This window comes from Oryzias latipes, chromosome 7 (genome assembly GCF_002234675.1).
Source record: "Oryzias latipes chromosome 7, ASM223467v1".
Lineage (NCBI taxonomy): Eukaryota > Metazoa > Chordata > Actinopteri > Beloniformes > Adrianichthyidae > Oryzias > Oryzias latipes.
This window is the reverse complement of record NC_019865.2, coordinates 15,719,705-15,733,682: the sequence shown is the minus strand read 5'-3', so window position 1 is coordinate 15,733,682 and position 13,978 is coordinate 15,719,705. Positions and strand designations below refer to the sequence as shown.

Sequence of the window (13,978 nt, the reverse complement as noted above, 5' to 3'; positions counted from 1 at the left end):
ACACCATTTTCATCTGAGTGGGTCTTTTAAAAACACTGTTTGCTATCTGCCTTCTGTTTTCCAGGAAATCATGTTGAAATGAGCAACATCAGCAGAGTTTCTGTTTTGGAAACAATGTCTGTCAGTGGGTCGGCCTCCATATCAGCAGGATAGATAATTTAATGAACATATTTGCATAAAACCATGTTGGTCACAGAACAAACAGGAGCTTATTAAACAGTTGCAACTTGTAATAAAAAAGCCCAAACACTATTTTGTTAAGTAAAAAAAAATGTTAAACTAAATCTTTCTGTTGCAAAATAGGAAAAAAACTTCAGTGATTAAGAGCAGCAGCTCACATTGATCCCATCTTCCAGGTGAGTCAATGCATTTTGACCTTGAGAGCTAAGCCACACAAAAGCCTGATTCACCATCTAAAGTGGAACATGGTCGTTGTGTCCCTGCCTAACAAAAAGAGTAGAAAAATCTATGAACTTTTTCACAAAGTCCACAATCTTTATGGTGATAGCAGCAGTTGTCTTAGATCCTTGTTTGACTGTTTTTCTCAGGAGGCAGTGTTCATGGGAAATGGGGAGCAGTACATCTGGAAACCTCCAGAGGACGACGACATTATTACCTTGCACCCACCGCCACTCCGTGGAGAGAACATACAAGGGCAGCCATCTCCTCCGACTGCAAAGGAGGTAGTAGGCGTGTATTTGCGTGTATGTGTGCTAACCAATGAGTGAAGGCTTGTTTGGTGAGTGCTGGGGAAAGGAAAAAAAATAAACCAGGGATGCCTGGAAAGACATGCAGGCGAATGGATTACAGCAGTGTTTACTGCTGGGGACACCCACTTGATTGGGCAATTCGTCACAACATTGCTGCTTGTAACCTGCCAATCATGCAGGGTTTCTCCTTACAGAAGCGGTTACATTACATAGCTCTAAAGCCCCCACCCTTCCCCTGAACCTTGACCTCAATCTCCCAACCCCCCTCTCATCAGTCTGTCTCAGCAAACACGTAGACGGACCAGCCTTGGGTATCACCTGCTTCCACATATTAATCATCTCAGCATTTGTGGAGCTGCTGGTTAAAGGTTTTGCCTTTTTGCTTGCTCAGCGCAAGCTGACAGATCAGCCATGACTGGGATGTGGGCTACACACTGACCCACATACACATCTATCCATTTTCCATACCCGCTCATCCTGTTTAGTGCTGCAGGAGGGGCTGATCCTGTCTCGGCTGCCATTGGCCCAGAAGCGGAGCACTCAGAGGGAAGTCTGCACACGCCAGTCATGTCGCATACTCCCACATGCGTTTCCACATGCATTGACTCCACTCCCACTTTTTCGATCCCAACCCCCTCTCAATCTTTGCACTCTGCTGGATGAAGCTGCACACTGAGAGCGTTATTAACAGTTTGAGAACTTTGTTGATGCCTGGGGGTCAGGGCTAGGCAGTTGGGGTAGAGCGGTTTATCCCTGAAATAGACTCCCGCCTATTATTAGTGCCTACTTCTTTTTCATAATCCACCTCTTCTGCTCTCCTTAACAAGTACCTCAAGCCTATTTTGTTGAACCTTTTTGCAAAGCAGGTTGTTCTGCATAAAAGCACAAGTTAATTAGTTAAAAAGTAATTTAGCTATTTTTATATATAGTGGGACACTTCTTTTAGCTGTTAGATTTTAAAATGCTGCATGTGGAGATTAAAGGGTTAAGGTTTTGTAGTTCAGAGTGGACCTAAACTCCTGTTCTGTAAATCAGACTGGTACACAAAGAAAGCATTTGACCTTGACTATTCTCTGTGCCTTTCTTTTTTTTTCGTCTTCAATTTCTTTGTCTTTAATGTCTCTTTTTCCGCTTTTTTGTCTCCAACGCAAATTGTGTTTTTCGTTGCAAGAGAATGCTGTCGCCCTGACATGCCCCTTTACTCTGGAGTCTGTCAGTTGCAGCCGTCAGAAAGTGTTAATTTTCCACTCCCGACTCTGGAGCCCCCTCTCTCCGCTCCACTCCCTTCGCAGCTTATAGGCGGACCAGCCTTCCTCATGCAGTCACGTTGCAGCGAGCATGTCTGCCCACACGAATATCAACCACTAAAACTCTCTTTAGGATGTTGTCTGCTCTGAAACAAGCGGCCAAATCTCTCCTGCGCGTTGCTTCTTCCAAAGCCTATGCTGAAGGTGTCACTTTTTGAAGCCTTCGTCTAGAGCAGACGTAGAAACGGAGCAGAAAGAAGTCCATGCTGAAGGGAGGGGGAAAGAAAACACAGCGGCAGCCTTCCTCAACAGCTGTAGCTCAGTTTTGAAATCCCCATCATCTTGTGACTTCCTTCCTCTGCTGCACAGAGCCGCACACTTTGCGTCTACACACATACCCTCGTTTGTGTGCATGCAGACACGGCGCACATTTATAGCATACGCCAGGGTCTTTGTTTATTCAAAAAGGTCACACAAGAGATTTGTGGGGGCTGGGTCTGGATGTCACTTCAGATCTGCCTGTGAAACACGACAAAAATGAAACGGTGACAGATTTTTTCCAGACAAAGTTACATGGCATTTCCCCAACACAAGCAGTGTGTGACAAATATATTCAATGTGAGCACAGAAACAGTGTAGTCGCTTGTTTCTGAATTTAAAGCTTTTTTTATTTTTTTATTATTTTAAGTAGGAGAAAAACAGTTATTCTGTGTATTTTTGTGGAGTGTGTTTGTGTGGGGGGGTGTTGTTGAAAGTCAGAGAAAGTCTACCAATTTGGGTGTGAACACAAACGGTAAACACGATCATGCCTCACAATCCTCTACTCTTGTGCCCCACTGGTGGAATTTTGACACAGAAATGCCAAAAGGTCACAGCACTGGTTTATCTGAATTCCTTACAAGACTTCACACATGCTTTCTAGTTGTGGGTACAGATATCACTATAAGAAGTTAGGCACATTGGCACACACAGTTGTACATGAATGAATGATGGTGCACGCTCACACATCTGCAGAACATTCAGCAAAAAAAACAGAAAAAACTCTCGTAAACATGGCCTCCTTTAAAGGCAGTCGGGCTTGAGCAAAGGCTCATCCTGAACACTGAAATCATTCTGTTTTTCAGCACACTGGCTGTCGTCCAGATCTTTCATACCATGGGCTGCTGGGCAGTTGCCAAAGCAGTTGTGGTGAAATTTTAACAGGTCCATCCCCTGCAAAGCTAACTCTCTCTGCCTGGAACTGGCTGGACTGATAACACAGTTTACACTGTCTTAGCCTATCTGATCAAAATAGGTCAGGTTACTTACAGCACAGAGCAAGCTCTGTTCACATGTGCAAGCTGCTGTGGACAAACACTCATATTCAATCATCTGTCCACTCCGGCTAAGCTCTGTTACATGTTCACACATTCTATGTTTATGGGTGACAAAAAACTGCTGATTATTGACTGACACCTCACTGCTCTTCTCCTGGATCTGTTCTCAGATTGCAGACACCTACTCCATCGTGTGTAAATCGCAGAAGAAGAGACCTCCGATGGAACACAACGGAGCAAAGACCCTCCCACGCTCCTTTGGTGGAGAAAAAGGAAACCAGGGTTCCCGAGGCCGGGGCAGAGGAGTTCAAGGCCAGGCTCGCTCCCAGGAGGAGCCGTGCTATGAGCCAGTAGGTGACAGGTCCTGGTCCACCCCGGTGGCTGAGTCAGACCCTGCATATGCTAACGTTGACACCCAGCGAAAACGCGAGCAAGGGGGAGCCAATAACAGCACAAGTGGGGGTAGTGCCACTCTAAAGAGAAAGAAGCTTATGACCCAGCAGCAGCAACAAGCAGCACCAGCGGCTCCTCAAGTCTCAGGACCAAACGCTCCCCCTGTCAGAGGCCTCCCAGGAGGAGAGAATTTCTATGAGACCATCAGTGATGTAAAACAAGGGGCAAACAGCGCCAGCACTACCACCATCTTCACTTTCAACGATGGGATGGAGATGTATGTGACTGGCCTGTAGCTCTTTGTTTGGCAGTGGCCTCTGAATACTCTTGTACAGGTTCAAGAGGTCTTTCGGTTTGTCGAGCAACAGGTTACTGTAAATAGACACAAGGCAGGCCCTCTATTGTTAGTCAACTTGAGGATCCATTTTGTGTTGACATCAGGTACAAACAGGGTCTTAATTCAGGTTCAGACATCCTTTCATTAGTGTGTACTTCAGAACCAGCCTAAGCCTAGTCCAGCCCAAATACTGACCAAATGCTTATGAACAAAAACAATGGGGAAAAAAAGGAAAATACAGCTTACGTGTTTTTGTCACTGACCATATTCACTCGCTTGTGCACCATCATTTGAGTTTTGTGTGAACACTGTACTTAAAAAAAGAGTACGTGGTGTAACTCACTGCCTAACACAAATACATTTTAAATATAAAGAAATCTGCATGCATTGAGCAAACTCACATGAAAAAAAGTGTAGCAATTGAAAATGGATATTTATGAAGTGTAAAGAAGTCATGTCACCAAAAAAAAAACAAAAAAAAACACACTCATGCCTCATCTCTGATGACATAGACATAGACAAACTTGTCACAGACATTTGCGGTGCTTCTCTCTTTCGTGTCAAATGTGAAACGGGTTCAAAAGCACACTGACCTGCTGCCAAGCAGACAGCATTGTGGAGCGCTGTGCAAACATGGGCCTTTATGTAAGCCTGCTCACATACAGGAGTGGATGACAGTTTTTAAATCCAGTCCACAGGACTTCATTGGTGGACCTGGAAGGTATCAGTAACACCTTTCATGATAACAATAGAAAATGAGTTCTCCTCAATAATGGAACTTCAAATAGAAAAAAAAAATGCTAACTAAGATTTGAGAAACATCTGTAGCCTGAGGAATGTTGACACACCCAACACACCCCCTCTTAGACACACATATTTAACAAAGTCATGCAAGATGAGTGAGGAGGACAGGGGCAGTGAGTGGCTTGAGCAAAAATGTCTCTAATTCGCAAGTGAGACTTTATAACAGGGATAAGGGATAGACCTTTTTTTCTGTTCTAAAGAAAAAAATCAGAAAAATATGATTATTAAAATATTGTTTAGTATAAAATGTCCTCTGGGGATTGTAAATAACTGATTTTATGACCATTGTAATTGTTGGACTGGCAAGCTGCAGGACTGCTCGGCCTAACTGTGCACTGGAGGGTAGAGGATGTATTGCGGCTCGGTTCTGATTTACTTTCTGAACTCCAGTCAAAGCCAGAACCCCCCGCTTAGCTCACCGGATTTAAAACCGTGGTAGAAATTGTGGCAGAATGTTTGGATTCCAAAGAAAATGAAAGCTGAGCTGTGGATGCATGAAAATAACCATCTAGTGTCCTTTGGAAGGTTTTCTATTCTCCTTCTCCCCAACTTTGTTTCCACCCTCAGTCGTGAAATCTCTTCCATTATAAACAACCTTCTTCCCTGTTTGCCTTGGGGAACATTAAAAGAGGAAAAAAATAAAGGAAAAAAGGACAAATTTTGGCCTAAAAAATAGATTTCTAGACAAGGGGTGATGAGCCTAAAAACGGCTCACTCACATCGAGACTAACTGGTGTGTAGACAAGTTAGTAACAGACATCTATAAATACTACTGTGTGTCCAAAAATATGTACAATATAAATGCACACTGTATTTTAATGCACTGTTTTTTTTAGCTTACTAATGATAATAACATTGGTAAAATAGCTCACACCACTGCCATGAAAAAAGTATGTTTATGTTGTGGGTGCAGTTTTTTCCTGCTTGATCAAATATGTGCATGCTTTGATGTATGGAGATAAAACCTGATATTGTTTGACTTAGTTCACTTTGTTTGCGACTCTTCTGTTTTACCTTTTTGTCGTGATGCAAAGTCAAATTCACTTTTTTCAGCAATTTAGTTGAGCAAGGTGAAAGAGAAGGAGGTGAACATGGCTAGCAGTGATTGTTCTTGACTCTTTTACAAGGAGGAATGGTGGAGATGGGAGGAGTGTGGCATACACAGCTTTAAAAAAGCTGGATATGGATCACTGCAAATGAACACAGATGCAGAAGACTCATCATAACACGTGTTTGCATGTTTTAAATGCAGACGAACCCGAAAACACAATGCAGTTCTCTCCCGCCGGTTCAATCTGTGCATGTTCTCCCACTCTCTCCTTGTAATTTGTCCTAAAACCAGCACTTCTTCTTTTGCCTCACATTTTCTCCCATGCTGTACAAAATAGGGCCTTTGATGTCCAGTTCCAAGGGACTTTGGAGGGGGGGGGGGTGATATGTGGGCTGAGAAAGGGGCAAGGGTTGTGGGTCAAGTCAACCCTAGTCTGATATCAGCTATTCACCAACAGCTCAGCTACCGTCTGATATGAGAAATGCTCAACAGCTGCAATTCCTTAGAAGTTCCCATGGAGCCCCACTTAAACGATGCAAATTGGCAATCGCTATCACACTCGGTTATTTATTTATTTTCTGTGGCTGTCACCTAATGTGTCAATTTTTCTTTTATCCTGAGAGAAAGCACTGATATGATAAACTTTATTGAACGCTGTTAGACACTGAGTGTGACAGATGTTCATTGCACAAATATTAAGATGATGTAAATGTGTAAAATACTCTGTTGCTGTTCTGATGTTGTTCTATTGTAACATACAGTATACTTGTTGACTAAAAAAAAAGATATTATCAAAACACATTGTACTATGTGGATGCAAAATGTTTCATGCTTTCCATGCAGATACAAATGCTGTTTAACTGTCTAATCATATAATTATGGGCCAATACTGCTGTGACAGCTGTAGCCAATGTTGTATGTTCTTAAAGCACAGGGTTTAGTTTGAAAAAGAATAAATACGATAAAATATAGTGTGACAGTGCAGATATGCAAAAGATTGTAATGTTTTATATGACCCTTCATAAAATATAAAAGTGAGTTTTTACTTTTCTAATAAAGTGGCACATTATACCATGACTGTTTGTGTAATATTCTATGATACAGGTAAAATACTAAGCATCACATAAATACCGTTAAAATCCCACTCCAATCATCTTTTGCATAAGCATTCCCAGTGGTCTTTCTATAATGATTATAATGTATTTAGGCAACATTTAAAAAAAAATGTTGTTTTCTTGATGTTAAATGGCATATACTTACACAGGACATTGTCTCTGCAGAGCGGCAAGAGAACCTAGCATTACCGGAGCAACAAAAATGGCGAGCAATATGAGAACTTTCTGGCATTTTGAGCCATAGGCCTTCAGTTTACAGCCAAATGCCAGCTCAGACATGGAAAACAAATACGTGCATGGATCTATTTGTCTGTGAGTGGATGCATCAGAATGGAGCAGGAAGCGTGTGGCCCTCCAATTGTAGCCCCTACATCACTGCTACAGGCTTTTCACAACTGCATTTTTTTTTGTCTACCGACAAATCAAATTTTAATCTTAAATTAATATATGTCCTCCATCTTGAGAAAAATGTGAACAGGTTAAATACACCAAAAACACAATTATTATCGGAGTGGGTCTTTAACTCTCACAAGAAACTTTTTTTTTAAGTAGAGTAATACCAAATATATGTTGATTTCCTTTCATCTATGGGGTCTAAGTGATCATAGTTGAAGTATTCCTACCAATTGTATAGGGTTTAAAGAGATCATGCAGTGCAATGTTTTGTGAAAAGATATTGCATTTTCTTTTTTACACCTTGAAAAATGATCAGGAATCTGTTTGAGTAATGCAAAGCTTGGTGTTTGGAAACCACACAATGCAAACAAGTTAGGATTCAAAATCTGTAAAGCTAGATTTACATGAACCTAATAATTTGTAAAAATATTTTTTTTGTACTTTTAGGAAAGACACTTATTTTTTTTAATAGACAACAACAAGTCTTGTGTCTTTGAGCTAACCGTTTACTAAACTACAGTTTGTATTACACAAACATATATGCGCAATTCGTTTGGAGGCCTGGAAGCTGCCGTTTTCTGTGGGCTCAATCTGTTTTTGCCTTGCACCGCGGCTTGTCGTCGACAGAAACCGGCCGGTAAACTATTGGTCACGCCCCTTCCTCTCCGCCTAACAAATTGCTCCGATTAGAAAAAAAATATGATTGACATGTCTAAAGTAGCCAATCGGATGCCGCCTCGCCGTGGACGCGTGCCAATATGCAATGTTTATGTATACGTTGAACCAATCGGATAGCGGTAAAGGGGGCGTGTCATCGTTTGGAGGAAAAAGGCAAAACAATCTTTTTATCCTTTTGACCGGGCGGCTTTTTGGATATCCTGGGTTGCGGTGCTAGGAAACTTTCAAATGTAGACTAGAATATTAATTACGACCCGAAAACAGTTTCTAAAAACTCGCGGCAATCCCGATAAATGTATCTTATTCCAGCAGTTTGCAATACATTGCACAGAAAGCCGGGTTTTCTTTTCTCGTGTCGTCATATCTGAATATGGAGTCCAAATACATTTTGAAAAAGTCGTCAGTTGGGACAAGGGTCGGCGGTGCGGATTTCAACTACCGGGCCGGCCGCTCCGTTCTGCGCGATACCAGGGTCCTCATGGTGGAAAAAGGCAGTTCCATGCAAGCGTACACGCACGGCCCAATCCTTTATAAATTTGCTGTGGACGACTTGGCATCGGAGGTGAAAAAGGACGGCGGTTGGTCCAAAGGGAGCGGACTATGTCCAGGTGGTCGAATTATACAGGACGTGGAAAAAGTAAGTGTTTTTTTTCTCCCCCGGCAACAACTGTATGTTGTGGTAAAAAAAAAAAAAAACCGATTTTTATTTTCCAAATAAGTGTAAAAATGATATCCCAGAGGTCTACTTGTGTTATTCTGGTGTAGGTTATACAGTTTACAGCGATGGCATATGTTGATAATACGTTTTAACGGTTCCTCCTGACGGTCATACTTGCAAAAAGCTGCTCCTCCTACTACTGTACACACGGTTACATTGAAATGTGTTTTTGAGCAATGGTTTTTAAATCAAACGGGTTTCTTTTTTCTTCTTCTGTTTTTCTCGAACATCCACAAACTGCCTTTAAGCGAAGCTTTAGGTGTTTCAATCGTGTTAAAACCGCTTTAAATGGCGGCTCGTTCTGTGTGCAAAGTTTACAGAAAGGGGGGGGGGGGCAGGGACTGTGGAGCTCTCAAGCTTCACCCCTCCCCCAACGCTTCAGGGCGGAGCTTCAGCGTGGGCTTCCTGTCTGCCTTCACACAGCAAGGCCCAACTGTAAGACAACACTGAACTACCAACGCACTTTTTAAACGCAACTGTGGTTACAAGTTCTATCCTTTTCTCAGCTCGCTGCTGTTTTTTTTTCGTCAGTTCGTATTCTCCCTAAAATCTTTTCTTTTAGTTTAATGGTTTTTTTCTTCTCCTTTTATAGTTACATTTCTCCCTCATTTCGCAGTTAAATGTCTTTGGGTTGTGTATTATGACCACACCCACTCGTGTCACGGGTCGTTGAGTATTATATTCAGATAAGGACAGAAATAACTGAGCTTGTTTACATCCGTCAGACTTGCTGAGCCAGTGACGAACTTTTTGTTTGCTGTTTGGGTATTTTGGAGTAAACAACTAGTGAATAAGAAATGGAACAGAAAGAGAATTACAGTATTTCAAAAGAGAATTAATTTTGATATCCTCATTTAGATAAACTCTAAAGCGACCTAAAACATTATTTCAACTCTTTCTTTTAAATATTTATTTATGTTTAAATAATAAACAACCATTGCCTTTTGTTTGATTGTTCTAGACTGGCCTGAGGGACCAAAAAGACGCTGGTTCCACTGGAATTCTGAAGAGGGCTAGTTCAACTCCCAATCCAAGCCTAAATGGGCAGTTGCCAGGCAGCTACATGCATTTGGACACCAGAAACCCAGGGAAACAGGCAGAGCCGGCCAGCAACTTCAAGGCAGCACAAGGCCAGCAAGCACCACAGGCTGAAAAACAGCCCCTTCCCTCCTCTCACATCCCTGTTCCCAGAAACAGGTATGAAGAGGATGACTTTTATACCTTTTTATCTTTCAATCCTTTTTTTTTTTGTTTGTTTTTTACCTTAACTTGGGAGTTTGGTCTTAATACCATCTGCACACACATGCTTTGCAGACATAAATCTGAAAATATACTCTAGAATACTTGATCCTCTTTTCTCTTGCTCAGCCCTTCTGTCTCTGGAACAATCGTCAGCAGCTAAACTTAGGCTAATTATGAAGTCACAGCATTTTGTGGATATTTTGTAAATACGGTCTAAGGTGTGTTCTTTGGATTCTCAACTATAAATAGAATTCACCATGTGGGTTTGACTGCACAGTGGCTTAAGTGTAGGAGTGTACTGGTTTTACGGACGCATATTTTTGGCTTTCAGTCCTGAATAGTTTCGAAATACTATGCCTGAATAGACCCAGAGCTTGCAGTGATGGCCAAGATTGCTCAATCATTTGAGCGAAGGAAAAAGGGGGGATGGAATATGTATTAGTGATAAGTCAGTTAGGAAGGGTTTTTGTGGTCACGTGTTTAACTGTTTGGTTGTTTTCAACGCCTAATATCTGTTGACCGTCTAATGACAGAGGGATCTAGTTAAATGATTACCTGTTTGACTGAAAGATCTTAGCTGTATCTCAGTGTCATTTACTGTGCAGTATTTTGGGTGCTACTGTAAATTCACACGTATTCTGGACCCGACCACGTGCGCGGTCATTTCAGGTTAACTGCATGCATATACAGACACGCTTCCCCAAGAATGAGCTAAGCTGAGCACATTTCAAGGGCTCTGTTGAAATGAAGGAGGACGGGTGCGGGTTCAGGGGTTATTCTCTGTAATTTTTAGTTTTCTGTTTCACTCACATTGTAGTTTGTGTCAAGCCAACAAGTACCAGCTTGACGACTCACATAAAATCCAAATGCCCTGTAGCACTACAGTAATTTTACACACTGAACAGCTTTTTTGTTGTTATCGTTTTACTTTAACAATTAGATTTACTTTGACATTTTTCTTTCTGCTTTTACGTGCAGAAAACTCTCACTGTCAGTTAAATAGGATTCTGTTTAATTCTGTCAAAGGATGTCCTTTAAAAAGAGAGTACTTCTTGAATTGAGTATAATTTGTCAACACAGCAAGCTGCTAACCCATAAACAGGGCCAGAATTAGAGTTAATAACAAAACATTGCAATAGTTAAAAAAATGAAATAATTGCACATCTGTAAATGGTTGTCGACAAATGGTTGTTATACAAATTTCACTGTGAATAATAGTTTGTTCAGCACATCTGTCTGTCCTTTCAGCAGTGAAGGGCATTTTATTCTAATCCACAGCTTCTGCATTGATACTTGTGTGTTACCATAGTTTGATTTAATTGAATTATTTTGTAGAGTTAAGGACAGATTTAGAAAATGCATGCACAATTCTAAGAGGTCAGAGACAAGACTTTTCGATTAGGAATTGAAGAGGGAGAGAAAGAGAGTTTTGTTTTATAGTTTCATTCTTTTAAAATAAATTGTTTTATATATATATATATATATATATATATATATATATATATAAAACAATTTATTTTAAAAGTATATATATATATATATATATATGTGTTATATATATATGTGTTATATATATATATATATACTTTTAAAATAAATTGTTTTATATATATATATATATGTTATATATATATATATATATATATATATATATATATATATATATATGTTATATATATATGTTATATATATAAGAAAAATCATTCTTTTTACTTTTGTTTGTTTGTTTTTTGCTGATGATAAACAAAAAAAATTGCATCTACATTTATAATATCTCTATTTTGAAATCTGAGCCGTCCTAGAAGCTTGAAACTGGTTTAATACCCACACGCGACCTTTGACTGCAGTGAAAATTAGTTACATTATGTCTCCGACAGCGCCCATAAGTGTCTTTGATTAATCTATAGGCCAAACTAGATCCAGTAAATTAGTTGGTGCGGACACCTCCCAGTGCAGATCTGTAAGTTACAAAAAAGTTGAAAGTGTTTTCATGGATAAACATGGAAGATGCTTATCAATATATAATATTCAAGGAAAATAATAAGCCAATTCCTTTTTTTTTGTTGTGGTCAGAGCTCGTTTGGGCCTTTAATCAATAAGTGTAACTTTGTCAGTTAGTTTGGTCCACTTAAGAATTTGATTTGCTACTGGATGCAAACCAAATGAGCGTATAAAATTCATCAGCATTTGTTTCCCATATGAAGAGGGCTTGTGATACTCTTCTAGTGCAAAAACAACCTAAAGACATAGGTTGATATGATGATGCTGTCTTACACACAGAAGCTATAATATCTGCAACCAGCCAATTTAATTCAACACGTTAATCATGGGATTACTTGTCTTAAAACATATTTGCGACTTCTATGCCGTTTCTTTACATTTACCCATTTTTGCTGTGTTTCGTTTACTGAATTTAGTCCTTCACACCACGTCTTGTCAGAATGCAAGTGTTCCAAATGATGTCACTATCTTCTAAACTAGTCAGGGCAAGAGCCTATCAAAATGTTTCTAGGAAGAGACAATACTACCTTATTCCTTGGATTTTCACTTAAAAAACAAAGGATATAACCTACTGACCTACTTTAAACACTCCCACCCGTTTGGTCAACTTCGTCTCCACACGTGTCCCCCTGTTTTTGTCCGTTTGTTTCACCCACACCCAAAAAGGGTTTGACCCGTCAATACTTACCAGACGGAGATCCAGTGCACTGATAATAACAGAACGAGGATCAATTCAGATTAGGCGGGGGGAAAAACACAAGCCATTTTAGTTTTTTTTTATCTGGCCGTGGTTGGTTAAACCACCACAGTTGGAAAACATGAATGGAAAACACTGAGTCAGCAGAACCAGGACTCCAAAGCATGCTTAGTTAAATGAAGTGGGAAGGAGGCTCATAATTACCAACCGGCTTTTGGACTCAGTCTGCATGAGCAGTGAGTAAGGTTTTTTAAATCATCAGGAAAGAGTAAAGTCCACAACCTTTCAAACCCCCTTTTAACCTCGTCACAACCAATCCCTTTCTTTTCAAAGAAGATATTACAGCCTGTCGTTGAAGGTCAGAGTCAGAGGAACAGCTACACCCCCCCCCCCCCCCCCCACTTCAGTGTGTGATGTCTAACCGACATCCAGGCAGCTGACGGGGAAGAACTGCTGTTATGGCTTAGAGCTTAGCTTATCTTTTATCAAATTGATCTAAAAAGTATTTCAGAGCTGAATAGTAAATTTACATTTGTCCTTTGTTGTTGTCTCTTGCCTCTTTTTAACTGCCAGACTACAAGAGGTTAAAGCTTTTGCATTGACAGGCAGGGGTTAAAGGTCATCCCCAATGAATGCAGTTATGTTGGAGGGGAGGGTTGCATCAGGATTCAAACAAGCATCTGGCACGTCTGGTAAGTCAACCTTAAAATCTAGGTTAGGAGTTGCACATATAAAAAAAGAGGTAAACAAACAGTTCATCATTTAGTCCTGAAGCTTTATTCTCTCCTGAACTAGAGTTGTAAAAACAATTTAAATGATGAAATATGTGAAATTGACTTTTTTATTTTTTCAGCAAATTTGTTTATTGAGGTTTAAAATTGCAGCTGACAGGAATTTATCTGTTAATGCTAACAAGATGATCAACATGTAATACCTGATTTGAATTTTGTTTATGGTTGTTTGGTAATTATTTACTTTTCTGATATAATCATTAGCGAGATTGAACATACAACAGAGTAAAGCCTAAGGTACCAGGCATTCTTAGTGATGGCTGGTTTAAGAGTTTGGTCTAATGAATGAGTGGAATTCAGTGTATTTTCATGAAAATAGTTTCACAAAAATGTGAGAATGTACCGGGATTTGTGTTTACAATAGTTAACATTATGTTTACTTAACTAATAAAAGTGGAGAAGTCAACAGTTTTCTGTTTAAACTTCTATGAATGGAAGAGAGTCAGATGCATTATATGCTATTGTTGTACACTTATTTCTGC

General features: G+C 40.1%; 2 protein-coding genes across 5 annotated transcripts in view; both read left to right on the top strand.

The window, feature by feature from the left end:
* lime1 (Lck interacting transmembrane adaptor 1) overlaps window positions 1–6,935 on the top strand; it is a 47,631-nt gene extending 40,696 nt beyond the window's left edge. For both annotated transcript variants that reach the window (XM_011477216.3, XM_011477215.3), the window contains exons 8-9: window positions 549–683; window positions 3,444–6,935. In XM_011477216.3, the coding sequence (XP_011475518.1) occupies window positions 549–683; window positions 3,444–3,962 (654 nt within the window). In that variant the 3' untranslated portion in view covers window positions 3,963–6,935. The remainder of the gene's footprint in view (window positions 1–548; window positions 684–3,443) is intronic.
* A 1,243-nt stretch (window positions 6,936–8,178) lies between these two features.
* slc2a4rg (SLC2A4 regulator) overlaps window positions 8,179–13,978 on the top strand; it is a 33,780-nt gene continuing 27,980 nt past the window's right edge. For 2 of the 3 annotated variants that reach the window (XM_023956670.1, XM_023956668.1), the window contains exons 1-2: window positions 8,179–8,684; window positions 9,727–9,962. In XM_023956670.1, coding sequence (XP_023812438.1) covers window positions 8,418–8,684; window positions 9,727–9,962 — 503 coding nt within the window. In that variant the 5' untranslated portion in view covers window positions 8,179–8,417. Of the gene's footprint in view, window positions 8,685–9,038; window positions 9,201–9,726; window positions 9,963–13,978 lie in introns of those variants that run through there. The other variant, XM_023956669.1, reaches the window with a different exon arrangement.